This window comes from Cervus canadensis, chromosome 9, assembly GCF_019320065.1.
Source record: "Cervus canadensis isolate Bull #8, Minnesota chromosome 9, ASM1932006v1, whole genome shotgun sequence".
Lineage (NCBI taxonomy): Eukaryota > Metazoa > Chordata > Mammalia > Artiodactyla > Cervidae > Cervus > Cervus canadensis.
Genome location: NC_057394.1, coordinates 84,061,549 through 84,078,350, shown reverse-complemented (window position 1 = coordinate 84,078,350; position 16,802 = coordinate 84,061,549). Strand labels below are relative to the sequence as shown.

Genomic DNA, 16,802 nt, shown 5'->3' with positions numbered 1-16,802 from the left:
GTTTGTACCTCATAATCCCATACTCTGTTGATTCCAGCTGTTTGCATTTATAAGTATTATTAGAGAGATCTTTGGACATTTGTTTACTAAATATGTATTAAATTCAAATGCAAAGTTTGGTTTTGTACACATTTAACACTTGAATTCTAAAATAACTGTAAGTTAACATTACTTTCTTAATGATGCAATTTTGTTTGACCTAGGCAATTAAATGTAAGCTGGCCTATATTGAACCATATAAAGGGACAGTGCAGTGGTCAAAAGATGCTAAAGAAAAATTTGAAGAAAAGACTCAAGATAAGTTTATGACATGTTCCATCATTAGTAAGCTTTCTTCATTTTTATTGGGTGCCATGTGATCATAATCTTAAATAAGACTAAGAGTATAATATATAACATTTTTCAGATCTTATAATTTCAGTGTGTTGTCATTATGAGCTGTGAAAAGGAACATTTATTGAGAACTGAGGACAATGGAATAATATCTTCTGCAGGCCCAAGAACCTAAAATCAGCACATGAGGCAAATTTCCACTGAAGATCAAGTCATCCTTAGCATGTCTTCTTGAAAACCCTAAAGTCAGGAGTTAACTTCTCTTATTTCTCTTTGCCTTTGTGCCAGTCTGTCCCTCATCAATTTGCGGGAAAGCGAAGGGAAATGGGAGATAACTAGAAAATAGTTTTTGCTTTATTTGACTCAGGTGAATTTAACTGTAGGTTCTCAGCTTATTTTGGAAAAAATTATTTATCTTTGAAACAGTTTGAGTCTGATACACAGGCTAAGCTCTAGCCCTCAGTTTTGTAATTCAACAAGTTTAGTGGCAAAACCTGAGTTTACATGAAGATCTAATATTGATCTCCCTTATAGTGAGTATTCATCATATAGTCTACTTCAGGATAGTCATGATTGCTGCCTCAGAATTTCTGGGGGTATTAGAAAGTGATAAGTATGTATTCTGTATAGCTTTTCTCAGTTTGAAGAATTGTGAAACATGTATGACCCCAAGGGATTTGGATGGAGGATTCGAAAGCTGCTGTTATCAGAGATTTTGATCTTTTCCAAAGCTGTGACTGACATTGGCTGTGTTGATCTGAGCAGTACTAGTGCAGGATATATACAACTATGTTTACTTAGGTTTGACTTATATGGCACTTTCAAAGGCCCTTTTTATGATATCTACTTTTTCATTTTCATTTAGCAAACTCAAAACATCATGAGATTATTAGACTGTTTTATAATGAAGAAATTGAAGCTTAGAGATCAGTTGCTTAGGCCACATAACCTAGAAATGATTTAATTATTTAGTTATAACCTAGAATGTGTTAATTCAGTTTGTATAAGATGTTATTCTGATGCAGTAGTTCTGTAGAAGAGGAATATGATTATAGAAGTTGTACCCTTAGTCTATAGAATTTTTTGTCTGGCTTCTCTAATATAAGTAGTAAATTAAGGGTCTTTTAGTCCTGAGTAACTTGAGCTGACTTTGTCATTGTTCAGTCACTCAGTTGTGTTCAACTCTTTGCAATCCCATGGACTACAACATGCCAGTCCTCCCTGTCCTTCACCATCTCCCTGATCTTGCTCAAACTCATGTCCATTGAGTCGGTGATGCCATCCAACCAGCTCATCCTCTGTCCTCCCCTTCTCCTCCTGCCCTCAGTTTTTCCCGGCATCAGGGTCTTTTCTAATGAACTGGCTCTAACTTTAAAGTGCTTTAATTGTCCTTTTAGCTTTCCTCTTGGTATTTTATTTCATTGGTTTATAGCTGCTTTGTTTAATGTCTCCTCCCAAGGCTAATCCATGAAGATTTAACTCAGATTTCTTTCTTGACTCTCCCTTTTTCATTCTCAGTTAATTGTTATGCCAATAATATCTGAGCACAAGTGTAGTGTATTTGATTTAAGGAGTGACAGAAGGCCCCACTTGACCTAAAACATCTTTCCCTATCAACCTGCACAGTGATGAGATCAGTATATGTTGTTATCTTATAAAGCAAAGGACATTTAATTAGGAGCAGAGCAGGTAAGATAGTAAAGGTATGGAACACAGGGAAAGTTGGCCCTCTGGAATAAAGAACTTGTGCAAGGAAAGTATGAAATCAAAGTGCTAAGGGGAACATAGAAGATGAAAAGTGAGGAGCTTGGACTTTACTGAAAGTTCCGAGTTGCTTAGCATTTTGTTTCTAGATAATATATCTGGTCCATTAAAAAGTAGTCAGGGATGATTTTTAAATTCTTGGGGGGAAAAAGCCTTCCAACAAGTATTCTTATGGCTAGGCAATGTAGGATGTTACTGCTGATAATAGTTTATCTTTTCATTTGGAATCATCATTCTCTTTGCACCTGCCGATCTCACCTGCCAATCTCAATGCATTAGCCTATCTCAATGCATAGAAGTGTGTGTTTCTTAAAGAAATTTCTCTCACTCCTTCAGGTGTGTACAGAGAACCTCTCTGTGCGCAAAATAAGCAAATAGGCACATGAGATGTAACTTTACCCTAAGCTGACTCCCTGTTTCATTTAGGAAATAGGCCTAATAAGCAGGTAAAAAGTTAGATGGTTTGTCCTAAAAACAGGAGGGGGGGAAATTCCAATTAATGCTCTGGGTTGAGTTTTTGTTGTTTGAAACTTCGTGTTCTGTGTGTGTGTGTGCATGCACACGTGTGTGTGTCATCCTTAGAAAAGCTGTAAAGCTTCACAAATAAGCACTGGCCTGGATTAATTTTTATTTATATCTTTTGCACTCTGGAACTTGGCAGAATCCAGTAAAACAGTTTAAAACCACAACAGAATGCTGTTGCAATTAATGTATGTCACTGTGTTTTTCTCTGAATCTAAAAGCTTCAAGCTGCTTTTGGTTTATTATAGAATATAGTACATAATAGCCTAAAATGTAAATTTTATTAACATTGGCAGTTCTTTCATGTATGACAAGTGATGTATCTACCCCTAGAGAGAAACGGATATTATTGAGCAGGAGGCCTCATGTATGCAAAATGAAGGAAATTAAGTTCTCAGGTTTTTAAAATTGCTTCATTTAGTATATTTTGTGATGTATTTATTTCTTTCCCCAAACTAGTCTTAATATTTTTACAGAAATTCTGGAAGATAATGTGCTGTTAGTTGAACTTTTTGATTTTCTTGGTGCTCCTGGAATGATTCCCACCAGTATTAATGACCAGCTAGTCAAAGAGGGCCTAGCATCTTATGAAGTAGGGTAAGTGGACCTGTAAACTTTTATTTTTAGTTTATATGTAACACTGTTCACAAAAAGGGAAACTGGCATATCATTCTCCATTGGAGATCTGCTTAGACTATAGACAGGAGTCTTTCCCTATTAATGGGTCAGTAAAATGAGAAGAAAAAATAATTGGAGTCTTTAGTCTAGGTGGGAGTAGAGTTGCTTTTTCTTCATTCCTACGGGGCTCTACAACAAGAATGGTTCCTGGAGATAAAGGGTGCATCTGAGAAAAGGAGACTGACATTTTATTTTAGGTGGGATGTCTGCCTTAGGTGGCCTCTTGAACTGTTTGTGAAGAGGATCAGGAAGAGAAACAGCAGGGTAGGGGTGAGCAAAATAGTAGAGTAGCCTGCATTCTCATCTGGAGAAATAGGAATTTTTCCTGGGTGCAAGTGGATACTTTGAAGGGGAACCAGGCTTGACCATTGTGCTTTTACCCAGGACAGGTCTGGTTAAAAGGCCTGTCCTGGTTAAAAGGCCTGTGGTTGAGGCAACCCAGAAGCAGAAGGGCAGAGTGGTGGTAAGAAAGGTTGGAGGGTTGAAGTCAGGACACAGCAGTTCTTCTATGGTAGGGACTTGTGCAGGGCAGTGGCTCCTAAGGGATCTCCTGAAGAACTCCATCACACATCCCTTAAGGAAGCCAGTATTTGAGTACACCCACAGTGATGCCTGTCAGGGTATGCCAGAGAAGCAGCGACACCCAGCAGAAGTCTGCCGTGACATGGCCAGTGTGTGGTCTGGCTCTACCTCCCTCCTCCCCGCCTCTACCCCCACCCAACACTGATGGAACCAGAAGTAGAAGAGAGGGCTGGCCTTTTCCACTGTAGGTTCTAAGCACAGGAGAGAGACAAAGGAGAAGTAATATTTAAATGTATTGGACTGAGTTTTCTCTTTTTTTACATAGGATTATTGAAATATATAACATACACAATAAAAAAAGTTCACGCTTTTTAGGTAGAGTTATGAGTTTTGATAAACACATATAATCATGCAGCTGTCATTACAGTCAAGTTGCAGACTATTTCCATCACTCCCCAAAGTTCACTTTGTTTCTTTATGTAGTGAGTCTCCTTCCTCCATACCTAGTCCTTGGCAGCTACAGATCAAATTTCTGTCTCCATAGTTTTGTCTTTTCCACACCTTCATATAAATGGAGTCATATAATACTTGGCCTTTTAGTGTCTCGCTTTTCCATTTGGGTGCAAAGAGTCGGACACAACTGAGTGACTAAACAACAACGACCTTTCCATTTAGCATAATGCTTTTGAGATTAGGTCATGTTGCCTACACCGGTAGTTCTCATTGCTTTGCTTACTCGTATTCCATTGTATGGGTGCACCATAATATTATATGTTTACCAATTGATGGACACTTGGGCTATTTCCAGTTTGGGGAAACTTCGTGAATAAAGCTGCTGTAAATATTTGCATACAGGTGTTTGTGTAGCTATATGTATGTATGCAGAATTGCTGTTTGTAAGGTAAATTTATTTCCACCTTTATGAGAACCTGCCGAATGTTTATGAGAGTTGTATTGTTCTCCATTCTTGCTAGCACTTGGTTTTGTCATTTTATGTTTATATTAGCCCTTCTTATAGGAGTATAGTGGTTTTCATTTTAATTTCCTTAATGACATTAAAGATCTTAACATGTGCTGTTTGCCATCTGTATCTCTTCTTTGGTGAAGTATCTTTTCAGATGTTTTGCCCTTTTTAAAAACTGTTGCTTATTATTATTGAAATATGAGAGCTCTTTATATATTCTAGACATGTCTTTCATTAGGCATGTACTTTGCAAATACTTTCTTCCAATCTGGCTTCTTAGGGTGTCTTTTAAAGAGCCGAAGGTTCTGGGTTTGAAGTTCAGTTTGGCAATTTTTTCTTTTATAATTCAGGCACTTTGTATTTAGCTGAGAAATCTTTGCCTAAGCCAAGGTTGTAAAGATTTTCTCCTGTATATTCTCCTTATGTTTTATAGTTACATGTTTCATATTTAGGGTTGTTATCCTTTTTATTTTGTTAAATAGACTGTTTTTTGTAGCCAATTTAGGTGCAGAACATGGAGTGGAAAGTACAGAATTCCTTTATGCTTCTGCCACATAGACACAGCCTCCCCACTGTTATCAAGCAGGAAAGTAGTGTATTTACAAGGAACAGTGAAACTCTTTTGACATGTCAGAATCATCAAAGTCCAAAGTTTGGGTTACTATATGTATATTGTGTGGATTTGGACATTATGTAGTGGCTTGAATATACAACTGTAATGTCATATAGAGTATCTCCACTGTCCTGAAAATCTGTGAGAGCCTAACATTCTTCCCTCCCCTCTGCTGCTGCTGCTGCTAAGTCACTGCAGTCATGTCCGCCTCTGTGCGACCCCATGGACTGTAGCCCACCAGGCTCCTCTGTCCCTGGGATTCTCCAGGCAAGAATACTGGAGTGGGTTGCCATTTTCTTCTCCAATGCATGCATGCATACTAAGTCCTTCAGTCACATCCGCTTCTGTGAGACCCCATGGGCAGCAGCCCACCAGGCTCCTCTGTCCACAGGATTCTCTAGGCAAGAATACTGGAGTGGGTTGCCATTTCCTTCTCCATCCCTCCCCTCTAGCTTATGGCAAACACTGATCTTTTTATCGCCTCCATAGTTGTCTTTTTCACGATGGAATCATACAATATGTAGCCTTCTCAGATTGGCTTCTTTCATTTAGTAATTTGCTTTTAAGGTTCCTCTGTGTCTTTTTCTGGCTTGATAGCTCATTGCTTTTTAGCACTGAATAATATTCCATTGTCTGGTTGTATCATAATTTGCTTATTCAATGACTTACTGAAGGACATCTTGGGTACTTCTGCTGAGAACAGGACCCAGGCTTGTGGGTAGAGTGGAGGCGACACACAGAGTGGGGGTGACGCCCACTTTGGGCATGTCGTGTGAGGTCCTGTGGCTGCTAAAGCAGAGGGAGGATCCTCAGGAAGCAAAGCACTGTGCAGTGATTGGTGAGCGGTGGGTCATGCCCTTAGCCGGAGGACCGCAGGGCTCATATGATGGAGCCTCAGGAGCAGGCGTGTCAGTAGCTAAGGAAGGGAGGTGAAGAGAGAGGCAGGCATGATTCTTCACTCCCAAATGCTCAGCCTTGTACTCCTCACAGGCAAATCCAAGGTTCATGGGTCAGCCTGAAATTTGTACATTTGGGAGGCCCCCAATTCAGGAAAAGTATGCAAAATTATAACATTTATGTAGACTGTTAAAAGAAATCAACAAATTACAGATTTTCAAAAGTTGACAAATACTACGAATATTAGAAAATTCAGAATCATCTGTAAAATACTTTTACAGATTTTTTAACTGTATACTGATTACCACGTGAAATGGCAGATTTAGTGATATTTCCTTTGGAGAGAACAGAAAAGTAAATGTCTTTTCTCTAGTGTGGTTGATTGAAATTTGTTTATTGGTAATTTTTTAAAGTTTTTTTTAGAACCATAGCTCAGTTATTGGTAGTGTCATGTAAATTTCTAAAACTCATAGTTAATTTTAGGTGACTATTATTTCTTTTATGTATTATATATACATTGTGTGCTGTGCTTAGTCACTCACTTGTGTCTGATTCTTTGCAACCCCATGGACTGTAGCCTGCCAGGCTCCTCTGTCTGTGGAGATTCTCCAGGCAAGAATACTGGAGTGGGTTGCCATGCCCTGCTCCAGAGGATCTTCCCGACCCAGGGATCAAACCCAGGTCTCCCACATTGCAGGTGGATTCTTTACCATCTGAGCCACCAATGACTGGAGAGCCTCAACTGGCCTCAGGCATTTTCTTCAAAGTGGAATTTGGTGCCAAATTTGTAAACAGAAAGCTCCCCACATTAGCAGATGTAAACTAGTATATATAGAATGGATAAACAAGGTCTTACTGTATAGCACAGGGACCTATATTCAATATCCTGGGATAAACCATGATGAAAAGAATATGAAAAAATTATATGTATAACTGAATCACTTTACTGGACAGCAGAAATTAACATAACATTGTAAATCACCTATACTTCAATAAAATAAACTAAAAAAAAGAAAGCTCCCCATAAGTTTCCCCTTCCCTACATACAATATGCCCCCTCACAACTGCACTCATTCTAGTCACTTTTCTGGTTCCTATGGGCACCTGTGCTTGTGTTAAAGATGCCTGCTTGCACCCCCTTTTTGCATTGCATCAAGTGTCAGGGCTTCCTGGAACAGGTCTGTCAGTCAGAATATGGTGATTTGTCATTCTGTAAAGATTTAAGGACTGCTGGAGGGAACACACCTTTTACGGCTGCTCTCCTCAAAGCCCTGTTCTTTGCAGGATTAAGGGTTATCTCTTGAGATTGTAATCTGTTACATCACTATACCTGCAAAATATTTACTTATATATACATATATATATTATATATACATTATGTATATAATATTCAAGACACTTCAAGTTTTATTTTAATGAATCTTTAATATAGTTTAAACTGATATTTATTAATATCTTGATTTGATTTAATTCACTTTTTAGTAGGGTAACCCTAATTCTTGTCCAAACTGGGACATGTTTAAGTATAAAAAAGAAGCACTGTTACACCAGATTAATAGGCATATAGTGGCTCACTGTACTCATTAAATAGTTTGTCTCCAGCATCCTCCTCATAGTGGTATATTTGCTTTATATTTTCATGTTGTGATATTAAAGGTCTTAGGAGTATTTCTGGAATCCATTCCCATACCAAGATGGCTAGCAGTAGCGTAGCCATCACAGGGAAGTGGTGGTTAACCACAAAACTGTTTCCCACTAAATCCAAACTAAATGTGTTTCAAAGTCAACTCCCCTTAGCCAAGCCCCTAGAATACTTAGACCAAAAAATGAGAGTAGGAGTCAGTGATCTTAACTAATTTAAGTTAAAATACTTACTTTTGAAAATGTTGATGTAAATCACGGCAAGATCCTCTATGACCCACCTCCTGCAGTAATGGAAATAAAAACAAAAATAAACAAGTGGGACCTAATTAAACTTGAAAGATTTTGTACAACAAGGAAACCATAAACAAGATGAAAAGAGTACCTTCAGAAGAGGAGAAAGTAATTGCAAATGAAGCAACTGACAAAGGATTAATCTCCAAAATACACAAATAGTTCATGCGGTTCAACATCAGAAAAACAAACAACCTAATCAGAGAATGGGCACAAGACCTAAGCAGACATTTATTTCCTCAAAGAAGACATCCAGATGGCTAATAAACATATCAAAAAAAAGCTCAACATTGCTCATTATTAGAGAAATGCAAATCAAAACTACAGTCAGGTCACCATACACCCATCAGAATGGTCATCGTCAGAAAATCTGCAAACAGTAAATGCTGGAGAGAATGTGGAGAAAAGGGAAACTTTTCCTCTTGTATGATGGTGGGAATGTAAATTAATACAGCCACTATGGAGAACAGTATGGCAATTTCTTAAAAAACTAGGAATGAAACTGCTGTATGACCCAACAGTCCCACTATTGGGCATAGACCCTGAGAAAACCATAATTGAAAAGTGTACCCCAGTGTTCATTGCAGCACTGTTTACAATAGCCAGGACATCGAAGTAACCTAGATGTCTGTCAACAGGTAAATGGATAAAGAAGTTGTGGTACATATATAGAATGGAATATTACTCAGCCATAAAAAGGAATGAATTTGAGTCAGTTGTAGTGAAGTGGATGAACCTAGAACCTGTTACACAGAGTGAAGTAAGTCAGAAAAGAAAAAAACAAATACCGTATATTATCACATATATATGGAATCTAGAAAAATGGTACCAATGAACCTATTTGCAGGGCAGGAATAGAGACTCAGACACAATGAACAGACTTATGGACATAGTGGGGCAAGGAGGGTGGGATAAATTGAGAGTAGCATTGAAATATGTACATTACCATTTGTAAAATAGATTGGTAATGGGAAGTTTCTATATAGTGCAGGGAGCTCAGCCTGGAGCTGTGTGACAAACTAGAGGGATCGGAAGGGGAGGGAGATTCAGGACAGAGGGAACATGTGAATACCTACGGCTGATTCATGTTGATGTATGGCAGAAATCAACACAACATTGTAAAGCAGTTGTCCTCTGATTAAAAATAATAGAGGAAGGGGAGGCACATTGCTTTGCAAACCTTCCCAGGGAACCAGTTATTATAAACCCACCCTGGCAGCCCCAGTCAGTTTCCTTGCCCTTCAGTACCCAGATTGCTGGTTCCTGCAGACCACAACCAGTCTTACTGTTTCCATTGTATCTGTTCTGTGTGTGTGTTAGTTGTTCAGTTGTGTTCGACTCTCTGTGACCCCATGGACTGTAGTCCACCAGGCTTCTCTGTCCGTGGGATTCTCCAGGCAACAATACTGGAATGGGCTGCCTTGCCCTCCTCCAGAGGATTGTATCTGTTGCCTGTCCTCAAATTAGAACATGATTTTCCCTTGATCAGTGTTTTCCCTGAGCACCTAAGGAGTAAGAAGAAAGGAAATGTGAAGTCCCACAGTCTTGTCTGTTGGGGTCACCTGTATCATACATGCACACTATCCTTTATAAAATAAAACAATGTTTCCCAAATAATCTGTCCCCTGTGTGCTTCAAGGTTCATGCCATGTCCTATTGCTTTACTATATCAAAGCTACATATTTTTCCTTTGGTTTCTGGAATGCCTCCCTAACTTCTGCTTGTCCTTTTAAAATGTCACTTAATCAGAGAAACCTTCTCCAGCTCCAAGACTAGGTTAGATTTCATTGGCCTATGCCCTTGTTCTTTGTAATTTATTTTTTGTGTAATTATGTAATCACTCACTATCATAATACCATAAGATCCTGGTGGACTAGACCCTGCTTATTTTGTTCACTGCTGTATCTCTGGAACCTAGAACTCTTGGCTCACAGTATTACCCAGTAAATATTAGTTGAATGAGAGGAATGAATATCAGGGTCTGGAACATCAAGAGAGACCTGATTGGGTGATTCAGATGGGGAGTGAACATATACATGATAAATGAGTCCATCATTTTCATCAATCATCTCAATCTCCATAGATGAACATGCAACTCTGAGCATTATCATTTACAGGAGAGAGAAGCCCAGAAAAATGGTAGATCAGGAAACTGAGATTAGAGAAAAACCAGGAACCAAAGAAAGAGAACATTTCAAGAAGGCAAGAGTAGCTAGTTTAGGCTCAGAGTTCATGTCAGATAAGGACCGAAAACTATCCAATAGATTAAGAAGGAAAAACTTAGCCCCTCTGGTTAGCACAATCTCCAGTTTATTATGAAAGAACTTAAGATTTTTCCTTTGAAGAAATTTTGCCATTAATTATCTGTGATTAGACTCTGAACTGTTCAGATTAATTAAACATTCTAATCACTTAATTCAGTAATTTTGCTTGTTAACAGATTTTAAAGTAACAATTGTTTCCCACTTGTATCTCATTGACAAACAGTTTGATAACTTTTAGGCAAAGAGAAATATTCAAGTTACCCAAAAAAATCCTGAATAGTTCTGTTCTTTTGTGAGTACAAAATATCAATAAGGAATGATTAAATTATTAGCACACTTGGTATTTTAAACTGTTTTTAAAGTAGAAAGCCTGGATTTTACATGTTTTTTTCCTTTTGGCCCTTTGTTAGTCATTAAGAACTCTTTTTAAAAAAGACTAAAATTGCCATTAATATCAAAACTTCAAAGCAGTGAATCATAACTAAAACTTGTTCATCTCTAGATCTAACCAAATACAAACATAAATATTTTGCAAACTATTCATATTGCTAATGGGTTGGTTTTTTTTTTTTTTTTTTTTTTTCAGATATACCCTCAAAGATAATTCTAAAAAGCATATTGAAGTATGGGATCCTTCTCCAGAAGAAATTATTTCAAATGAAGTAAACAACTTAATAAATCCTCTATTTGCAAAATCTCTACCTAGTGAGGATCTGCAGTCACTTTATAATAAGGAACTGCCTGTGCACATCTGCAATATAGTGTCTCCTGAGAAGATCTATGTTCAGTGGTTATTAACAGAAAACTTGCTTCATAGGTATAACATCCAAGAAAAACATATTGTGCATATAGTTTATTCTCTTTTCTGTATTTTATTTCAAAGATCTAGAACTAATAAATGCAGAATTTTAAAAGTACAAAATTATTTCCGCTAAATAGTCACTTAAAAACTAGTTAACAGTATACAAATAATATATTAACTGATTATTTTTATTGTATTAAGATTTCTATATTCCACAAAGGCTTATTAAGCACCTATTATTTGACAGCCAGTATTATAGCTGTTGGGGATATAGTGATAAAAACATGGACAAGTTTGTGCAGTCATGGAGCTTACATTCTAGTAGAGGGAATGACAGTGAACAAAGAAAGTTACCTACAGCAGGAAATGATGATGAAGACAAGAAAAATAAAGCAGCTAGGCAGGAAGACCTCACAGAGTCAGTGACACTTGAGATAAATCCTCAAGGCAGTGAGGAAGCGAGCCTTGCAGATGCCTGGGGGAAACTCATGTCAGGCAGAGGAAAGAGCTAGTTCAAGACCCTGCAGTAGAAATGTGCTCAGGTGCTCAAGGAGGAAGGAGGCATCCAGTTTGTTTGGAATAGAACAAGGGGTGGGGGGGGCGGGGAGGTCAGAGAATTGTACGTTAAAAGAAAGTTTCAGAGAGGTTAAAAATTCTTTTCTTTACATAGTTTAGGAGAAAAGATGATTGCTGCTTATGAAAACTCAAAATGGGAACCTGTTAAATGGGAAAGTGATATGCACTGTGCTGTTAATATCCCAGATAAAAATCAGTGGCGAAGGGGCCAGATCATCAGAATGGTTACAGACACATTGGTAGAGGTAAATGCAGAATTAAAAATATAATCAAGAAAGTAAATGGATTTTGTATTTTCATGCAATTTTTATTATGCTTTTCAGTTTGCAAAAAAAAAGCATTATTTTTCCATATACTTAAACTTATTGTTTTCATAGGTCTTGCTGTATGATGTGGGTGTTGAACTAGTAGTGAACATTAACTGTTTAAGAGAACTTCAAGAAAACCTAAAGACAATGGGAAGATTATCTTTGGAATGCTCTCTTGTTGATATAAGGTAGTTTTTAGCTGAGTAAAATTTCTCATTACTGAATATGATTTTAAATATTTTTCTTTTTTGATTCTGATCTGTTTTTATTTTGCTGACATATTCTGAAATTTTCCTAAAGATCTAGTTAATTTTAAGGTTTTGGGAAGCAGGAAGGAAAAAATACGAGGCACATAAACTTTGGTGGTATTAAGGAGATAGAGATAGGTGAGTATGACAGGTATCTAGATTGAATTCAAACTGTTAAACTTGAGACACAAATGAAGATAGGAATAAAAAATAAAGTTTCTGCTGAAAAGTTTACTCACTGCCTTATGGGGATTCCCATATACATAACAAGATGTTTTTCTCTTGCTGCTTTTAGGATTTTCTCTTTATCCTCAGCTTTTACCACTTAAATTATAATATGTCTTGATGTAATCCTTTGGGTTCATCTTATTAGAACTCTCTTGGGTTTCCTAGACCTGGGTATCTGTTTGCTTTCCCAGATTAGGGAAATTTTAGCCTCTTTATCTTCAAATAATTTTTCTGGTCCTTTCTCTCCTTCTTCATTTCAGAGTCCTATAATGCAAATGTTATTCCACTTCTTGTTGCCTCCAAAGTCCCTTAAGTTATCTTCACTTTTTTTTTTTTCCCCACTTTGTTGCTCTCTCCGGGTGAGTTCCCCTGCTTTGTCTTCTGCTTGCTGATTCGCTCTTCATCCTCATCCAGTCTGCTATTGAACCCCTCTAGTGCATTTTTCATTCAGTTACAACTTCTGTTTGGTGCTTTCTTAAACTTTCTGTCTCTTTGTTGTCATTCTCATGGTGTTCTTCCGTTCTTCTTCAGAGTTTGCATGTGTACTAAGTCACGTCAGTAGTGTCCAATTCTTTGCGACCCCATGGACTACAGCCCGTCAGGCTCCTCTGTCCATGGGATTCTCCAGGCAAAAATACTGGAGTGGGTTGCCAAGCTCTCCTCCAGGGGATCTTCCCAACCCAGGGATCAAACCCATGTCTCTTGTATCTCCTGCATTGGCAGGTGGGTTCTTTTACCACTAGCACCCCCTGGGAAGCCTCGCCTGAGTTTGGTAAGCATCTTTATGATTACTTTTCAGCCTCTATCAGGGAGATTGCTTATCTCTGTTTTGTTTAGTTCTTTTTCTGATGTTTTAATCTTATTCTTTTGGTTAGAGCATATTCCTGTCTCATTTTGCCTAGTTCTCTGTCTGTTTCTACACAGTAGGTAAATCAGTTGTCTCTTCCAGTCTTGGCAGAGTGGCCTTATATAGGAGATGCCCAGTGGGACTCAGGGGTACGATCCTGCCTGGCCACCACAGCCCAGCACTCTAGGGGTGACCCCTTTGTGGGTATCTCCTTCTGTGGTGGCAGGACTGCAGCAGCAGCTGGGCAGTGGTGGACAGACCTGTTGTTTGGGTGGCTCTGAGGTCCACCTGAGGCTCAGGAGTGGAGTGGGCAGGGCTTTCAGCATGGGAGACCTGTTGGTGCTGACAGGTTAGAGGGCGACTTCCAGTACTGGCGAGAACAAGGTAGGCAGAGATAACAAAAAAAGTTCCTGCCAGTGTCTCCATCCCTGCGAGACATCCCAGCTGGTTCCTGTCTCTCCAGCAGATGCTTTAAGATTTAGTAAGACGGTCCTCTTCATATGTTGTCCTTGCACTGTTCATTGTGGTGTTTTTGCACTTGTTTTTAGGTTGAGTCTGGGCACAGGCCCTTTAAGAGCAATTTTTCTGTTCTCTGCTCTTCTCTAGTTTTCCTGGTCATATTCCCTGTTGGATTTCAAAGCCAGGTGTTTTGGGAATCTGTCCTGTGTAGAATCTAGGAGTTTCGGTGTCTCATGTAGAGCTCGAATCCCTGGCTCTTCAGAGAAGAGACTCATATCTTGTGATTCCTCCTGGTTATGGATCGCAGCAGCTAGGGTGTGGGTCTTTACCTGGCAAGAATGTGTCTCTGCCTCTCCTACCTTTCTTGATGCTGTCCTTTTACCCTTTGTTGTGGAGGCTCTACCCTCTGTTCATTGATAGAACAGAATTCTATCAATCCCTTTACCGTACCCAATATGGTAGAGAATGCATTCCTGTAGACACCTTGAATCAGATGACTTAAGGACTACAGTGGAATATCACCATTTCAAGAGTGGAATAATAGCCTTATGCATGTCTGGACCATGTATTAATAGCCTTAACAGGCATAATTTTACTTAGTCATCACAACAAACCTTTAAGCTATGACTAATGTATTATTTAAAGACAAGGAAATTGAGTCTTCAAGAGGTTAAATATTTTATAATCCAGAGTAATACATCTAACTGTTGAACTGGGTTTATGAGAGTTCCAATTCTAGAAACAGCATACTAACCGCTATGTTTTACTACCCTTCTGAGAAATCTTTTTGTATAGATTTCTTTTTATTGTGGTAAAGTGTACACTGACATAAAGTTTACCATTTTTAAGTTTGCAGTTCCATCAGTTCAGTCACTCAGTTGTGTCTGACTCTTTGCAACCACATGGACTACAGCACACCAGGCTTCCCTGTCTATCACCAACTCCCAGAGCTTGTTCAGACTCATGTCCATCAAGTTGGTGATGCCATCCAACCGTTTCCTCCTCTGTCTTCCCCTTCTCCTCCTGCCTTCCAGTCTTACCCAGCATCAGGGCCTTTTCCAGTGAGTCTCTTCTTCCCATCAGGTGTCCAAAGTATTGGAGTTTCAGCTTCAGCATCAGTCCTCTCAACGAATATTCGGACTGATTTTCTTTAGGATTGACTGGTTGGATCTCCTTGCAGTCCAAGGGACTCTCAAGAGTCTTCTCCAACACCACAGTTCAAAGACATCAATTCTGTGGCCCTCAGCTTTCTTTTTTATGGTCCACCTCTCACATTCATACATGACTACTAAAAAAACCATAGCTTTGATTAAGACGGACCTTTGTCAGCAAAATGATGTCTCTTCTTTTTAATATGCTGTCTGGGTTTGTCTGTCATAGCTTTTCTTCCAAGGAGCAAGCATCTTTTAATTTCATGGCTGCAGTCACCATCTGCAGTGATTTTGAGCCCAAGAAAATAAAATCTGTCACTGTTTCCATTATTTCCCCATCTATTTGCCATGAAGTGATGGGACCGGATGCCATGATCTTAGTTTTCTGAATGTTGAGCTTTAACCAGCTTTTTCACTCTCCTCTTTTACTTTCATCAAGAGATTCTTTAGTTCCTCTTCACTTTCTGCCATAAGGGTGGTGTCATCTGCATATCTGAGATTATTAATATTTCTCCCAGCAATCTTGATTCCAGCTTGTGCTTCATGCACCCCAGCATTTCACATGATGGAACAACGGACTGGTTCCAGGTTAGGAAAGGAGTACATCAAGGCTGTATATTGTCACTCTGCTTAATTTAACTTATATGCAGAGTCCATCATGCAACATGCAAGATGTTCAAAAGTTAATATTTTTAAATGTATGTTCATAATAGGTCATAGAAAACCTTAATGTTGTGTGTATACTGATATTACCTGTATATCATCATAAAAAACCATAACTAATTCAAGAAGTCACTGATGATATAAGTTTCTTAGCTGATAAGAGCACTGTTTGGGCTTCATAATAGTTTTGCTAAATCCTATTTGGTCAAACTACATACACAGTTGATGTCATTAGTTCACTCACGTAAACCATCTAATGTGAAAAGGATTGGCCAGATTGGTTCTTTACTCAGAGGATGGGGCAACTCTGATGAAACTCCATATCCCTTTAGTGGTGCATGTTGGGTAAGTCACTCCAGTCGTGGCTGACCCTGTGACCCCATGGACTGTAGACCACCAGGCTACTCTGTCCATGGGATTCCCTAAGCAAGAATACTGGAGTGGATTGCCGTGCCATCCTCCAAGGGTACTTGTTTATTCTGTGGACATGGATTTGATGGTTAGAAACATCTAAAGTCATTCAGTTTCCACTCTGCAAACTAAAATAGATGATGAAATTGATATTCTGCTCTTCATTGATCTGTCAAGTATTTATTGAACATTGTTTACCATGAATATTAAAAATAATTTTTTATAAATGAAGCTAGTATTCATGAGTAGTAATTCATATTAGCTTTAAATTCCAGAAAAAATCTTCCAAAACTATTTGGGCAGAGAAATCATTACTACAAAGGGGCTGTTCTATTTGTATTTCCATTAAGAATTTTTGGTGTGCCTTCTGTGTGCTGTGACCTATCCTAGGCATTGGAGATATGATGGACTAAGACACAATACATGTAAAACATACAACACATAGTATACAGATGGCCCCTTGAACAGCACAGGTTTAAACTTCACATGTCCTCTTATACGTGGTTTGGCACTAGTGACGCATCTGTGGTTGATTGTATCTGAGTGCAGAACTGCCTTATGGAGGGCCAGCTGTAAAGTTATACACAGGTTTTTGACTGCATGGAGGGTCAGCACCC

At 38.6% G+C, this 16,802-nt stretch overlaps 1 protein-coding gene across 1 annotated transcript in view; it reads left to right on the top strand.

The window, feature by feature from the left end:
* The window catches only part of RNF17 (ring finger protein 17), a 113,964-nt gene that overhangs the window by 63,492 nt on the left and 33,670 nt on the right, over positions 1–16,802 (top strand). The window contains exons 19-23 of the mRNA XM_043477807.1: positions 204–324; positions 3,096–3,216; positions 11,079–11,309; positions 11,965–12,115; positions 12,248–12,366. Of these exons, the coding sequence (XP_043333742.1) occupies positions 204–324; positions 3,096–3,216; positions 11,079–11,309; positions 11,965–12,115; positions 12,248–12,366 (743 nt within the window). The remainder of the gene's footprint in view (positions 1–203; positions 325–3,095; positions 3,217–11,078; positions 11,310–11,964; positions 12,116–12,247; positions 12,367–16,802) is intronic.